Below are 15,108 nucleotides of genomic sequence, written 5' to 3'. Positions count from 1 at the left end.
CCACACAATGTCGACTTAATTGACAGGACGCCCTCTGGTGATATCAGGGCGATTCTGAACCGTCTGGAGTTGCATTCTAGATGTTGTAAAAATATATTAGGTCCTGCCAGGAACTTGGTGAGTTCCCGTGATGAAGTTTTTGTGTTCCAAGCAGGCCTTGAGTGGATAAATCCAATAGTACAATATACAAACCACTTAGCCCAGTTTGGCCTCGCATTGCTATGACAAATAAGAAATGAGAATTTTTCTGGTATACAATGGGACAAAACGTGCATAGCATAGGAACCAGAAATTTCTTCAACCAAATCGATGGAAATTAACCAAACCAGTACAAAGAATAACAAATGGTGATGTTTGCTTCTCTGGTATAATTTTCAGATGATGTCTTGAGAATCTGAGCTGCCACTAAAATAACCCTCTCTGAATTTTATGAGCAAATAAAGTAACAAAGGGAATCCTTAGTTGATTGACCAATGCAAATCAACCAAATGACAAATTGAGGATGGGAATCAAAAGTTGGCGCCGTCCAGCCCGCTATGGAAGAGGTTGTGCGCGATCTTGTCTCTGGCCTTGCTGGCGCTAGCAGAATGCACAGGGTACTCTGGCACTGTCTCGACATCGATGACATCGCACTGCAGCCCTGGACCCATCTCCTCCCCTTTCATCTCACATATGTTGTGCAGCACACAACATGCGCCGATCACGGAAGGGAGGTCTGAGGTCTTCATCTCTGCACGCTTTTGCAGAAACATCCATCGTCCCTTGAGCCGTGCAAAAGCATCCACGGCAATGCGCCGGAGCTTCATGACCTTCTCGGTGAACACTTGTTGTTCCTTCGTTAGATTTTGGTGCGTGTATGGGACGAGAAGCCAGTCCATCAGCGGGTAGCTAGAGCCACCAACCACCATCATGCCGTTTCCAACATGCTGCTGCAGTTCTGATCTGATGAGGACCTCATCATCATGCATGGCACCTGGCCAACCGATGCATACATTGGTGAAAATGCCGTTAGGGTCAACGACCCCCTGGAGAGTGGTGGTGAAAGAGGGCTTCTCGTTGCGCGCCGACCAACCACGGTTGTAGTAGCTCGAGTTATGGGATTTTGGTTTAATGATCGGGAGGTGGGTGGTATAGATGGCACCGACGACGTTTGGCAGGCCAGAGATGGCCTGAAAGCTGCTCTTGAAGTCTGTGGCCTGGTCAGGCCAGTGAATAAAGTGGGGCATAAGCCTCTGGCAGATGGCGGCGCAGACCTCGAGGATAATCTTGTGGCAGGTAGAAAGGCTGAGGCCAAACCGGTCAGAGACGGCGCGGAGGGACTCACCGGTGGCGAGGCGCCAAACACACACAGCGACACGCTGGCGCACGGGTATGGCGGGACGGCGCGGTGTGTCCTCCTTGGCGATCGCCGAGCCCAGCACATCACATATCATGTCAAAGGTTTCCCAACCCATCTGGAAATGGCTGCGGAATTTGTACTCAGGGTAGCCAGGGCTGCTGCAGTGCTTCCACCACGTGCCTGACTGGTCCTCAACCCACAACAGTAGATGCTGTTGAGGTGAGACATCAATGTCCCCAGCTCTATCACTGTGGTGGGTGGTCCACTGGGACTTACTAGTCTCGCTCCCATCCACTTGGGTTTGTTGAGGCTCCACCTGGACCTCATCATCGTCACCATTCATGAGGAGATGTGGATCTTGGATTGCAGCATCGCTGAAAGTGAGTTTGTTGGCGATGGACCTCTTCTTGTTTGTGTCATTGCAGTCAGCACCACCATCGCCTACCTTGGGTTCATCGCTGGTATCGCGTTTCCTTCGGTTGTTTGGCATTGTGAGTGTGTCTTGGAGGGAGGAGTGTAAGAAGATATCTTTGGATCGACGGGAACATATGGTGTCTTATACTAATTCGCTAGTGGAGCAGGTTGATGTGAGTTCGCCAGAGGACAAAAAAAGTAAGTAACACGATTGTTGCGAAAATCTAATTGGTTCTAGCTGTTGCCAATTCCCTTCTTGTTTTGGATGAGAAAACTTGGCAAAGAAGGTAATGTATGGATGTAAACGCTAGCGCTGGAATCCGGAGAGGATAGCAATGAAGCCAACCAGGAGACTGTTTTGTAACCGCCGTGGAGCAGGCTGGTGTGAGTTCGCCAGAGGATAAAAAAAAGTAAGTAACCCGATTAGTGTGAAAATCTAATTGGTTCTAGGTGTTGCCAATTCCCTTCTTGTTTTGGATGAGAAAACTTGACAAAGAAGGTAATGTATGGATGTAAACGCTAGCGCTGGAATCCGGAGAGGATAGCAATGAAGTCAACCAGGAGACTGTTTTGTCACCGTCGTGGTGAGGCAAATGATTACCAAATTGTGATGGCCGCATGCACGTGTATCTGGCAACAGGGTTTAATTTGTTTTTTTTTCTTTTGGTAATTGTTTACAACATTTCCTGTATTGACATGCTAATTCATATTGCCCCAATTAGTTGCCAACTACAGTTACTAGACTAGTTCCTTGCAGATCTGAAACGCTATTTTGCATTTTGCATTTTGCGTGAGTGTTTCCCGTGAACTCACCGTACGATAGGATCAGGGACGAAGCTAGAAAAATAATCTGATGGGGTCAGCTCGTGTCACCTTTACTAATAAAAAATGATTAGTACAAAATTAATGAATGATTTTTCAAAATCCATTGGTGTGAGCTGACACCATTGCCATGCATGCAGCTCCATCCCTGGCTTGGATCCTGACACGTGACCATGCTTTTATTCTAGTGCTACACAGCTGAACTGATGAGCATGACCCGGCCAATTGGCAACCACACAACTATGAACAGAGACCAGTGCAACTTCATAACAGGGAGTTGGGGACATCCACCATTGTGTCCGGGTGGGTGGTCTATGCCTGTTAGTTCCATAGTATCCTTAGAAGTGGATTTTTCTGAATACAAAGGAAGTTCGATTTTCTGAAACTACTACTCAAAATGTAGTTAGTTGATAGTTTGTCATGAAGAAGTGTGGTTTGATACATTTGATTTTTGCTAATTATTGAATGCATGGTTTCTAGCAACTTGGAGAGTTATTGATCCCTTAAAATTGATATGATCTGAATTAGCGGGATGCTCCAGTATTATGTTGGGCTAGAAAACTGGTAGATTGCGATAGACGCCTGCAATATTTTGTAGTGAACGCGGGCTGGGAGTATGGAGTGTCTCTACTCCTTGCCTTTGATCCTATAGCAACTTGTGTATAGAGATGCAATTTATGGAAAGAGTTGGGTTCAAATGTTGTTTCTTGATAGTGGTCCTGTCATTCGCGTTTCATTTAGGATACCAATTGGCTAATGAGAAATGGAGGTAAGATAGGAGATGAAAAGCTCAACTGAGCCATTTTAAATAGTGTGCGACCAAAGTGGAGAAGTTTATAGGAGCTACTGAATGTCCTAGCATTTTGCTATTGATTTGTATTCACTCACTCTCATGAGTTTTTTTGTTAGGTTGAATGGCTTGCTCATGAACATGTCCACAGTGATGCTCGGAGTCTAGTTGAATAATGCTGCTTCTGGTACTTGTTAAGAGATAACTCCGATTTTCATCCAAGGATCAGGGTAAATTATTTTCTAATTCAGCGTCAGTGTTGTATTGAAGTATAACAAACCAATGCTCCACTTGTTTGGCAGCAGCATAAAACATCACCCCGTGCTTGCTGCACTTGTTTTGTTTAGCTAGTTCTACTGCTGTCTAATGTTTTACTTAAATGTCTCCAGGAGCTTGCATTTCGAAGGCTTGTCTTTGCTGACTATGAAAGATCCATATGATGAAGACAATGATCCACACTCTTCACTAGATAGCTACTCTATACCGGTGAGTTTTGATTCTTGTGCATTCTCAATATTATTTCGTTGTCAACAAGACCCCAAAATATTCATTCGAGACTGGAGAGTCTCTTAACTGGGTCCGTTTCTCCTCCTTTAGGTAGCCACATGGAAATATGCACTGGCCAGTGGTCATGTCACATTCTTTAAGGCTAAATTTGTCCAAGGAGGATTGCATCCATTTCTGGAGAAAATTGAGGAAAAGATTATTCTAACTTTGTCCTCAGTGCCAAGACTTTTAATCAGGAAAACATGCCCAATATATAAAACTCAAACTCTTCTACTATTGTTTTTTTTTCTTTTTTCAAGCAGCTTCAACCGCCCTCGAAGTTTCAACCAAAGCAAAGCAATTTAGGCTTCATTTGGGAGGTCCTTTTTAAAACAATAGTATTCCAAGAATGATTTACTGGCAAGGTACTCGCCCCTTAAGCAGTTTTAGCAAATTCTTCACTTCAGAAAAAAAAAAGAGGCAAGGACTGAAATTTTCGATAAGGCAAAAAAACTGCAGTTTTGGAGAATACTCCGGTTAAAAAAAAATCACGGTATTCATTGAATCCAAGCATGTTAAAGAATATCTTTAGAAACCGAAGAACTGTTTTTCCATGTCTCAGCAACAAGTTATGGTGGCAAGGGTTGTCGTATCTTGGGTCCGTGTGGAACAACCTTGTAAATTTGGGTTTTTATCATTAGACGCTTGGAAACCAAATTCCACCGTGCTGAAACACTCTATTTACTTTATATGTTTCATGGAAATTTCATATGCCCTTGTGGAGTTGATAAATTGATTGCCACCAGGCCAAAATCTTTTCTAGAGACTTATTAAGTTGCGACGCATGAAACAAGCAGAAGAAATGCATGGGGATAAAGATGTAGTATCTCCTTGCCATTTGATCATTTATTTCTTCTATTTTTTGTTCTTAAGCTCGCAGAGCTCGATGTTGAAGATATACCGTTAATGAAAAATGTTCTACTAGACACAGCCACAGACCCAAAACCAAGTGATCGATCCGAGATTATTTCTTGTGACATATATTGTCCTAACTCCTATTCGTATAGATATCTCCATAGATGTTATATTTGCCATGTTTTCACCCTATCTCTATCAATGGAATCTGAATCTAGTTTCCAACCTCAACCTGATGTGTTTGACGGATAATGTTTCAGTTAAGTTGATGAAATTGAAGTGGATCATCAAGTTGAGTAACAACTTCAATTATGACCTTTGCTAAAATCTTGCTTTGGGCGATGTTATATATGGGTTAGATCAAATGGAACTTCAATTAAAATAACAACAAACCAGTACAAACTCGCTACTTAGAGACACATTGAGCCGGTTTCTCTCAAGTTTAAAAAACCCGCCTCTGCTTAAAGACCTCGGACGGTCAAGGATATACGATCGTCTCGAACACCCTTAGAGCCGGTTCGTAATATCCGCCGCCTCTAAAAGTTGTCGGCCCAGAATCAGCCGTAGTAGGAAACCGACTCGAAGATATCCCTTAAGTGGTTCTAAATTACAACAGCCTCTACGACTGTGATTAGGAACCACCGCTTTGGGGCAAATATAATACGCACACCCGCCATTTCACGGTAGTACGGTAACCTCTTGTAGTTTTTTTCCTTTGGATTATCTCTGGATTTTCCCAATCATTTGTACATTCTTCATACCCTGAAGTATAGTGTGCTTTTGCACTTTGTTCTTTCTAGTTTGTTCCACATATTGAAGTGAGATCTGTTCCTCTGGATCTTTTTTGTATTTTTTAGGATTTTTCAGTTCATGTTTGTTCTGATTTTCGTCTCAATCTTATTCTGACTCGACGCCATTCTTGTTTTTCAGTGATGGAAATTTGGCATGCCTCTAATCAGCCACATGTGAACTATCACCGATCAAAAAGGAAGACAGATTCATTATTCTACATCGTCATGAACCATGCACACATTTGATCAAAACTAGTGCTCCAAGTTTCCCTTATGTGCGATTTGTTGTTTTTTATTTGTGTGACTTAGCTATATCAGATTTTTATTTTAGTGTATATGTACACCCGGGTTTGGGTCATGGGCCGATGACGACCAACTGAGCAGCTAAATAGGAGAACATGCCCACCCACAATCTAAGCCCAAGCCAGCCCAGTAGTGCGAGGACTCAGCTGGGCCAAGCTCCTGCGCGGCGACGTCTCCATCTTCCTCACGTGGACTCGCTCGCTGCGTGAAAGCAGCTTTGGTCTGGATAACGGCACGCCAGCGCTACGAGACGCAACACACCCCATCCAGGCCCTGGGCCCCACGCACTGACCTTCTCTCTCCTGCTAACTAGAAGCATCGTCTTCGTCGCTCTCCCCAAACTGCTGCTGTGCTGCAGTAGCGAAGCAAAACATAAACAAAAAGATCAGGCCAATGGAATCCACGGAAGGCTCGCCATACCCCGCGCCACGCCATTAGCCGCCCGCCGCCGCCATGCTCCAGCTCCAGCCCCCGCGCTTCCTGCCGCTGCCCCGCTGCCGCATCCCGGGCAGCAGCAGCCGCCGCCCGCCGGCCCTCGCCGTCCGCTCCCAGTGGAAGCTCCCCGAAGTCGACACCGGTGAGCGCGCCCCCCTCCCCGAGCCCCAGGTCCAGCTCCCGCTAGGTCCTCGTGCTCTCTCTCTGATCGCTGCGGGCTTGCTGTTTCGCAGATGCGGTGCAGGAGCGGGTGCGCTCCTGGCTCTCCCGGGCGCGGGGCGCGGTGGTGGACGCCACGCAGGCGGCGCGGGAGAAGGGGAAGCGCAAGGAGGATGCCGACGGGAGGAAGGAGGAGGTGGAGGAGCAGGCGCTCGACTTCGCCGTGCCGGAGATCACCGTCGAGCGCCGGGTCGGCCGCGGGTGGCTCTCCATGGACGCCGTCGTCGCCGTCGAGCAGTTCGCTAGGTGCGTCAAGTCACCTAGTAATAGTATGCTCTCCTGCTCCTACGGATTAGGCTGTCTTCTACTGTACTGCGTAGGCAATATGGACACATTAATGCTTAGATTTCACATAGAAATGACTACCAGTTCGCTCCTGGCTGACGTGGGTGAGTCGCACAATTAGTTGTACTTTGACTCAACTGACACAATGCTTAGATATCAGAGGCCATTCCGAACTGTAAGTAATACTACATAGGGTCACTACAGAACCATCTGGAACTGTAGTCTAGATGTTGCAAAGATATTAGGCCCCGTCTGGAACTTGGGATTTCTGTTTCTAATTCCCGCAAATTCCTGTGTTCCAAGCAGGGCTTTAGTACATAAATTCAGTACTACAAAGTAGAAACCATTTAGCCAAGTTTGGCCTTCCATTGCTGCAACAAATAAGAAACGTGAAAAATTTGTGGTATACAATGGGACGAAACATCTCTTCACCAAAAAAAGGGGGACAAAATATGCATAGCATAGGAAGCGGAAGTTTCTTCGACCAAATCGGTGTTAACCAAACCGGTACAAATGGATATGTTTGCTTCCCCAGCATAATTCTTCAAGTGATGTACTGTGAATCCTCTCTTGATTTTATGAGCAGATAAAGAGAAAGTGGGGATCCTTAGTGGATTGATTCCAATGCAAATCAACCAAATCAAACAAGAAAGGCAGGGTCGTAAACTGATTGAACCACCGACCAGCAATGACTCTGACGATGAATTGAGAATGGGAATCAAAAACTGGTGCAGCCCAGGCCACCATGGAAGATGTCATGCGCCATCTTGTCTCTGGCCTTGCTGGCGCTCTCGGAGTGCACAAGGTTCTCTGGCACTGTCTCTATGTCGATGACATCGCACTGCAGCTCTGGACCCATCTCCTCTCCTTTTATCTCACATATGTTGTGCAGCACACAACATGCGCCCATCACGGCAGGGAGGTCCGAGATCTTCATCTCTGCACGCTTTTGCAGAAATTTCCATCGTCCCTTGAGCCGTGCAAAAGCGTCCACGGCCACACGCTGGAGCTTTGTGAGCTTCTCGTTGAACATGTACTGTTCCTTTGACAGGTTTTGGTCTGTGTATGGGACGAGAAGCCAGTCCATCAGAGGGTAACTAGAGCCACCGACCACCCAAGAGCCAGACATCATGCGAGGGCCAACTTTCTGATGCAGAAGCGAATTGACGAGAATCTTATCATCATGCATGGCACCAGGCCAACCGATGCATACATCTGTGAAAATGCCATTAGGGTCAACGACCCCCTGGAGGGTGGTGGAGAAGGAGGGCTTCTTGTTGCGCTCCGACCAACCAATGTTGTAGTACCTGCTGATCCAGGACTTTGGTGCGATGATCGGGACGTGGGTGGTGTACATGGCACCGATGACGTCTGGGACATCAGAGATGGCCTTAAAGCTACCCTTGAAGGCGGCGACCTGGTCAGGCCACCGAAGAAAGTGCGGCATAAGCCTCTTGCGGATGGCGGCGCAGACCTCGAGGACAATCTTTTGGCAGGTAGAAAGGCCGAGGCCGAAGCGGTCAGAGACTGCGCGGAGGGGCTCTCCGGTGGCAAGGCGCCAGACGCAGACGGCAACGCGCTGGCGCACAGGGATGGCAGGGCGGAGTGGGGTGTCCTCCTTCGCGATGGCAGAGCCCAGCGCATCACATATCATGTCAAAGGTGTCCCAACCCATCCGGAAGTGGCTGCGAAATTTGTCCTCGGGGTAGTCAGGGCTGCTGCAGTGCTTCCACCACGTGCCTGACCGGTCCTTTACCCACATCCGCCGCTGCTGTTGAGGTGAGACATCCATGTCCCCAGCTCCGGCATTGTGGTGGACGGTCCACTTGAATAACCTACTAGTCTCACTTCCATCCACTTGAGCTTGTTGAGGCTCCACCTTGACCTCATCATTGTCACCATTCACGAGGAGATGTGGATCATGGATTGCAGCATCGATGAAAGTGAGTTTGTTGGCGATGGACCTCTTCTTGTTTGTGTCATTGCAGTCACCATAACCATTGCGTACCTTGGGTTCGTCGCCGTTACCGCGTTTCCTTTGACAGTTGGTCATCCTGATTGTGTCTTGGAGAGGGAGGAGGCGAAGGAGATATCTTCTGGATGGATGGGAAAAGATTGTGTCTTATACTTGTTTACTAGTGGAGTAGGTAGGTGAGAGACGCGTCAGGACAAAAAAAAGTAAGGCATTAGTGAAAATTTAATTGGTTCTAGGTGTTGCCACTTTCTTTCTTGTTTTGGATGAGAAAAATCGACAAAGAAGGGAATGTATGGGTATAAACGCTAGCGCTGGAATCCGGAGAGAACAGCGATGAAGCCAACCAGGAGAATATTGTGTAACCATCGTGGTGGGTTAAAATGATTGCCAAATTTGGATGGCCGCATGCGCGTGCATCGGGCAACGAGGTTTAATTTATTATATCTTTTGGTACAATGTTTCCTGGATTGACATGCTAATTCATGTCGTGCCAATTAATTGCCAACTAGACTCATAGTTCCTTACAGATCTGAAATGCTATTTTGCGTGTCTGCACTGAGTGTTTCTCGTGGACTCCTTACCGTACGCTAGGGTCCTGGCACGTGAGAGAACCTATGGAGCAACCGTACGGAGCTGTTCGCTTCGGCGTAGCTTTGAAGCAACCGTGTTCTATTCTAGTGCTGCCCGACTGAATTGACAAGCATGGCCCACCTGGCAGATACACAAGACAAGTGCAACTTTGTAACAGGGAGTTGGGGACGTTCATGGTTGTGTCCGGATGGGTGGGCTGTGCTAGTACTTCCATTGTTATTCTTAGAAGTGAAGTTTTCTGGATACAAAAGAAGTGTGATTTTGTGAAACTACTACTCAGTTACTCAAAATGTAGTCAGTGGATAGTTTCTCCGGAAGAAGTGTGGTTATATAAATTTAATATTTCTTAGTCACTGTGTGCATGGTTTCTAGCAGTTGGAGAGTTACTGATCCATTGAAATCGATATGATCTGACTCGGTAGGGACGCTCTAGTATAATGTTGGGCTAGAATCAACTGGTAGAATGTGATAGACACCTGCGGTATTTTCTAGTAAACATGGACTGGGGGTATGGAGTATCTCTGCTCCATGACTTGGTGCTAGCGCAACTTGTGTCCAAAGATGCAGTTTACGGGTAAAATTGGGTTCAGATGTTTGAGGGTAGTGGTCCAGTCATTTTGCGTTTCATTTAGGATATCAATTGGCTAATGAGAAGTGGACATAGATGGTAAGACTTAAGAGGGGAGATCGAAAGCTCAATTGAGCTGTTTTAGATAGTGTAAGACCAAAGTATGAGAAGTTTACATGAGTTCCTGAATGTCCTGGCATTTTGTTATCGATTTCTATTCACTCATTCTAATGAAGTTTTTTGTTAGGTTGAATGGTTTGACTGGGAGGAAGGTGCAAAGGATCTTTAAAGCTCTTGCTCATGAACATGTACACAGTGATGCTCGAAGTCTAGTTGAATATTGCTGCTTCCGGTACTTGTCAAGAGATAACTCCGATTTTCATCCAAATTTGAGGGTAAATTAGTTGCTAATTCAGCATCAGTGTTGTAGTGAAGTGTTACCAATGCTCCACTTGTTTGGCAGCAGCATAAAACATTACTCCATGCTTGTTGCGCTTGTCTTGTTTAGCTAGTTCCACTTTTGGCTAATGTTTCTACTTTAAATGTCTGCAGGAGCTTGCATTTCAAAGGCTTATCTTTGTGACTATGCTTGCATGGGAAGATCCATATGATGAAGACAATGATCCACACTCTTCACTAGATAACTACTCTATAGTGGTGAGTTTTTTTTCTGTATTCTCAACATTGTTTCTTTGTGAACAAGGCCCCAAAGTATTCATTTGAGAGTACTTTAATTCATTCATACTATGAAGAGTCTCTCGACTGCAGTTCCAGAAAGGGGGGTTTCTGAGTTCAGTATTTTTAATATGGTAGGGAAGATTTGTTGGAGAAGACGCATTTGTCCGAATTGCTCCGGCTGTGGCAGGTGTTGCTGATGTTTCAACAGCTCATCATCTCTTTAGGGCCCTTGTTGGCACTGAAAAAGGACTTACATTGGATTTGTGGACAACATACCTTGGTGAACTTTTGAAGTAAGACTGCCTCTACATATGTAGCAGATTTGAACTGATTATATATCTTTGCTTAAGCCTCGAGTTGCTGGAATTGTGTTTTTCAACTTTATGTTAGATTCCTCGTATTCTATACCTCTATTATTTGACCTGTAATTTAGATCTTTGTTCAACTCATGATTGGTAGATGTTGATGACTCTAGATGTTATAGAAATATATAAGTCTTGCTTTAATTTTGTAAGACATGACCACTATCATTTGATTTTGTGCACCAATTTGATGTGCCTATTAATCTGTGTTATGATGTGCACTCATACAAGGGTTCATCATGGGAGGCAAACACATAAAATTGGAGATAACTTTCTGTCTGACGAGCAAGTCCTGTGCATAGGCTCTAGTAAAAAGAGACCTGTTCTAAAATGGGAGCAGAATACTGCATGGCCTGGACACTTAACCTTGACCAACAAGGCACTTTATTTTGAGGTATGGGTGCCTACTTGAAATGTTCGATACTTGTTTGGAGAGATTTCTCTATTATTTGAGAGCATTTGTTTATTGCTGCTATCCTAATACATATGGTTCTGTCAAGGATACTTTAGCATCTTCATGCAGTTAATCACTCAGAATGTTTTTTTTGTGTTATAATAGAAAAACAAGTAGGGCAATTATATTTGTGTAGTAGTTCTGGAGCAATGTTTGATTTTATTTAAAACAAATCAAAACCATGCAGGAGAACTACCTGTTTATATATTAGAGGAGAAAACTTTACAAGAGCACACTACAACAGACCATATAATAACTCATATAAAAGGAAAGGAAAGTTTTTTCATCCATGTAATTTTGTTTCCTTGTCCTATGTAACAAATATACCCGATACAATTTTTGGAACTTCACAAGTTAATCATTAACCTTGAGCCCGGCGTCTCCACTTCTGCATTGATATTGGCAGGCCATTGGACTGGCAGGTATGAAGAAACCGTTGAGGCTTGACCTTACTGATCATAATTCAAGGGTTCAGAAAGCAAAGGTTGGACCATTTGGATCCAGGCTATTCGACTCTGCTGTCTCTGTTTCATCTGGTTCAGTGTAAGTATGACCAAATACTCCTTAGGGTATCCATTTCCTTTCTACACCTCCTAGGAGGCTTGTGCCCTTCTTCTATTCAATGAAAAGAAACGCAATGTCATTGCGTTTTCTTGATTTTTTTTTTCCTTTCTACACATGTCTTCAAATTGCTACCTAGGAGAACACCTGGTTCACTGATTACTGCCAGATTGTTTTGGGTGCAAGCATGAAAACAGTACACCATATTAGCTATTTGATCTGCATGACCGCTAGTGTTCTAAGTCATAGCAATGCGTATTGATATGGCGGACATGTTTATGCTCTAGGTCTGTACATGTAATTGGCTAATCCAGTGAGAAAGCACCACATTACTCGGGAGGTTCTGTTACTACTTCTTTACATGTCTCATTCATGATTTATTAGCATTTCCCTGTGGGAGCAATCATCTTAAACATTTGCACTTGCATCTATCATCTGTGGTTTTATGGTTGTACTGTAGACGTAGAAGCATATTTGATCTTAGTGATACAACGAAGTTAAAGTGACCTCATGCTAACTAATTAACTATTGACAGGTCAAGTGAGTGGACATTAGAGTTTGTTGATTTTGGCGGAGAGATGAGACGAGATGTATGGCTCGCCTTCATCAATGAAATTATTTCCGTTTATAAGTTCATTCGTGAATATGGACCAAGGGATGATGATCCAACCATTCGTCATGTATATGGTGCCCACAAAGGCAAGAAAAGAGCTGTTAGTAGTGCAACAAACAGTATTGCAAGGCTTCAGTCTCTGCAATTCATACGCAGATTACACGAGGATCCAGCTAAGTTAGTACAGTTCTCCTGCCTATTGGGTGCACCTTATGGTGATGTTGTTCTTCAGACCCTAGCAGTGAATTTCTGGGGTGGGTCACTGATTACGAACTCCAAAGTAGCAAATGAAAGATCGCCTCAACGGCATAAACATTCTGAAGGCTCATCTAGTGGTCGCTCACATGTTCACGACATAGACGGTAGTGTGTACTTGGGCAAGTGGATGACTTCTCCGAGCTGGGCATCAAGCCATTCAGTCAGTTTTTGGAGAGGCTCTTCAGTCAAGCATGGTGTAATATTGAGTAAATCTTTGGTTGTAGCTGATAAAAATCTTGTAGAGAAGGCGATGGTTGCATGTAAAGAGAAGAGCAAAGTAGTTGAGAAGACACATGCTACAATTGTTGCTGCTACGGTTGAAGGTATTCCAAGCAATATTGACCTCTTCAAGGTATTTGACTGTCATTCAGTAGCATGGCTTATAAAAACCAACTGTTTCTTCAGTCAAGCTGCTTACGATGATAGCTGTAGTAGATATGTATATGTGTGATTGTTGCCTCGTACATATTTAGATTCTATGCTTATTTTCAATCAGAGTCCACTTTTATTTTGCTCAAATATAATGAACAAATGGCTTCCTGTTAATTTTCATTAGGAAAGCAGGTCTCTGCATCACAGCCAGCAAATCTGCTTCTTGATACATGTTTATTACTAATAAATCATAAATTTGTAACATTTCTTATTTTCTGTGTCAGGAGCTTGTACTTCCATTCGCTATAATGGCTGAAAATTTTGACAAACTTAAACGCTGGGAGAATCCTCGTTCAACCATTTGTTTTCTACTAGTAGCATATACCATTATTTTGAGGTAAGTTAATTTTCTCTAATGAGTTGAATATTGAGTTACTGAGGGCTTTTTGTGTTCTTGGTGGAGGCCAAGTGAGGTGTACGATGGGAGATGAGGTGTAGGAGGTCTCTGCATAGTTGGTATAAGTTGTAATCCTGAGCAAGAGAGTGGCATGAAAAGGAATGCACACCACAACACTTTTATGCACAAGTGAATTGATAATTATTTAACCAGTCTACCATATTGTAGCCTTGTAGGATGACACCATCGCAAAATTGTGTACCAACTTTGCATAATCGTCCTATTTTGGGGTTCTAGAAGGTAATAGACGGTCCTTCCAAGATCTTCAGAGTAGATTTTTGTGCTATTTGGAACATTTGCTTTACAGAGATAACTTTCGAAGTACGCCACCAGAAGTGAAAATATATGTTAGGTGATTAGATTTCGATGGTTTCAGATCTAGTCCAAAGAATTGATAGCAGGACATGTTCATGTCATACCATCTTTTAATGCTTTTGCACCTTCTTTATTTACTTTCTCCAACTATAGATCGATGCGTCCAAGATTATACAGCTAAGCACACATATTTATAACGCTTTAACTATGATTTGTAGGAACATGCTCTTTTATATTTTCCCATTTACCTTGATGGCGATGGCCCTTTCCATGCTTGCCCTTAAAGGGCTGAAAGAACAAGGCCGGCTGGGTAGATCTTTTGGCAATGTGACAATAAGGGATCAACCACCTTCGAACACGATCCAGAAGATCGTAGCTCTTAAAGAGGCAATGGCCTCAGTAGAGAACTATCTTCAGCACCTCAATGTCTCTCTTCTGAAGATGCGCACAATCTTCTTAGCAGGCCAACCTGAGGTACGCTGAAATAAATTCTAATAGCGCTTAAGCAAAACACTAGCCAAAAGACAAGTAACCAGCTCATGGGTATGTTGATACGTGTCTCTGGTCTGTTCAACAGGTAACAACTCATGTTGCTCTTGTTCTTCTAGCATCCTCCGCCGTCCTTCTCGTGGTTCCTTTCAGATACATTATGGCCTGCTTTACCCTTGATCTCTTCACAAGGGAGCTGGAGTTCCGGAGGGAAACGGTCGCGGCGTTCATAAGTTTCGTTAAGGAACGATGGGAGTCCATACACGCTGCCCCTGTGATAGTTTTGCCATACGAGGGTGACGCCGAGAACAGCAACAAGGCACTCCCCGCAAAAGCTACCAGGCACGCAGAATCTAAAGATGCGCAGGGCCAACGTAGTGACGCGTATGTGAATTCAAGTAATGGACTCCGCACTTCATGATATTTGGAGGGTGGAGCATTGTGTTTGTAATGTACAGTTTTGTACAGTTGTAACATGTACATAACAATTGAGAGGTCCAATTAGGCAATAGTTCGTACCAAATGCGTGGATTTTGCCTGGGCTCGCTTGGAATATCATCTCTTGGTATAGGCCTGGTGTAACCAGATAGGAGTAACACATTTCTTCAAAAGAGAT

The 15,108-nt window shown here is 44.2% G+C and overlaps 3 protein-coding genes across 4 annotated transcripts; 1 reads left to right on the top strand and 2 right to left on the bottom strand.

Annotated features, from left to right (window-relative positions):
- Positions 1–509: 509 nt before the first annotated feature.
- On the bottom strand, positions 510–1,829 carry LOC127339973 (protein ALP1-like). The gene has a single exon (XM_051365760.1). It carries the CDS (start codon positions 1,827–1,829, stop codon positions 510–512), a length of 1,320 nt encoding a protein of 439 aa, XP_051221720.1.
- Positions 1,830–6,193: 4,364 nt separating this feature from the next.
- LOC127344241 (uncharacterized) lies at positions 6,194–15,015 on the top strand. Of its 2 annotated transcripts, none has more exons than XM_051370468.2 (11): positions 6,194–6,437; positions 6,529–6,760; positions 10,181–10,328; positions 10,486–10,590; positions 10,747–10,904; positions 11,205–11,367; positions 11,834–11,970; positions 12,524–13,211; positions 13,516–13,628; positions 14,222–14,477; positions 14,612–14,871. In XM_051370468.2, the coding sequence occupies exons 1-11, from the start codon at positions 6,314–6,316 to the stop codon at positions 14,723–14,725; spliced, it is 2,238 nt and encodes a 745-aa protein (XP_051226428.1). In that variant the 5' UTR covers positions 6,194–6,313; the 3' UTR covers positions 14,726–14,871. The 2 variants fall into 2 exon arrangements, with proteins under 2 accessions (XP_051226428.1, XP_051226427.1); XM_051370467.2 differs by having other exon boundaries at positions 6,196–6,437; positions 14,581–15,015.
- LOC127337969 (protein ALP1-like) lies at positions 7,466–8,852 on the bottom strand. The gene has a single exon (XM_051364275.1). The coding sequence runs from the start codon at positions 8,850–8,852 to the stop codon at positions 7,518–7,520; it is 1,335 nt and encodes a 444-aa protein (XP_051220235.1). The 3' UTR covers positions 7,466–7,517.
- Positions 15,016–15,108: the final 93 nt, after the last annotated feature.

This window comes from Lolium perenne, chromosome 3, assembly GCF_019359855.2.
Source record: "Lolium perenne isolate Kyuss_39 chromosome 3, Kyuss_2.0, whole genome shotgun sequence".
Taxonomy (NCBI): Eukaryota; Viridiplantae; Streptophyta; class Magnoliopsida; order Poales; family Poaceae; genus Lolium; species Lolium perenne.
Note: the sequence above shows the minus strand (reverse complement) of the source record. Positions and strands in the feature narration are given on the sequence as shown.

Coding starts and splice junctions, on each gene's coding strand:
- LOC127339973 (XM_051365760.1), bottom strand. CDS start 1,829: ATGCCAAACAACCGAAGGAAACGCGATACCAGCGATGAACCCAAGGTA.
- LOC127344241 (XM_051370467.2), top strand. CDS start 6,314: ATGCTCCAGCTCCAGCCCCCGCGCTTCCTGCCGCTGCCCCGCTGCCGC. Junction 11,368..11,833: donor ACAAGGCACTTTATTTTGAG/GTATGGGTGCCT, acceptor TGATATTGGCAG/GCCATTGGACTGGCAGGTAT. Junction 14,478..14,580: donor TCTTAGCAGGCCAACCTGAG/GTACGCTGAAAT, acceptor TCTGTTCAACAG/GTAACAACTCATGTTGCTCT.
- LOC127337969 (XM_051364275.1), bottom strand. CDS start 8,852: ATGACCAACTGTCAAAGGAAACGCGGTAACGGCGACGAACCCAAGGTA.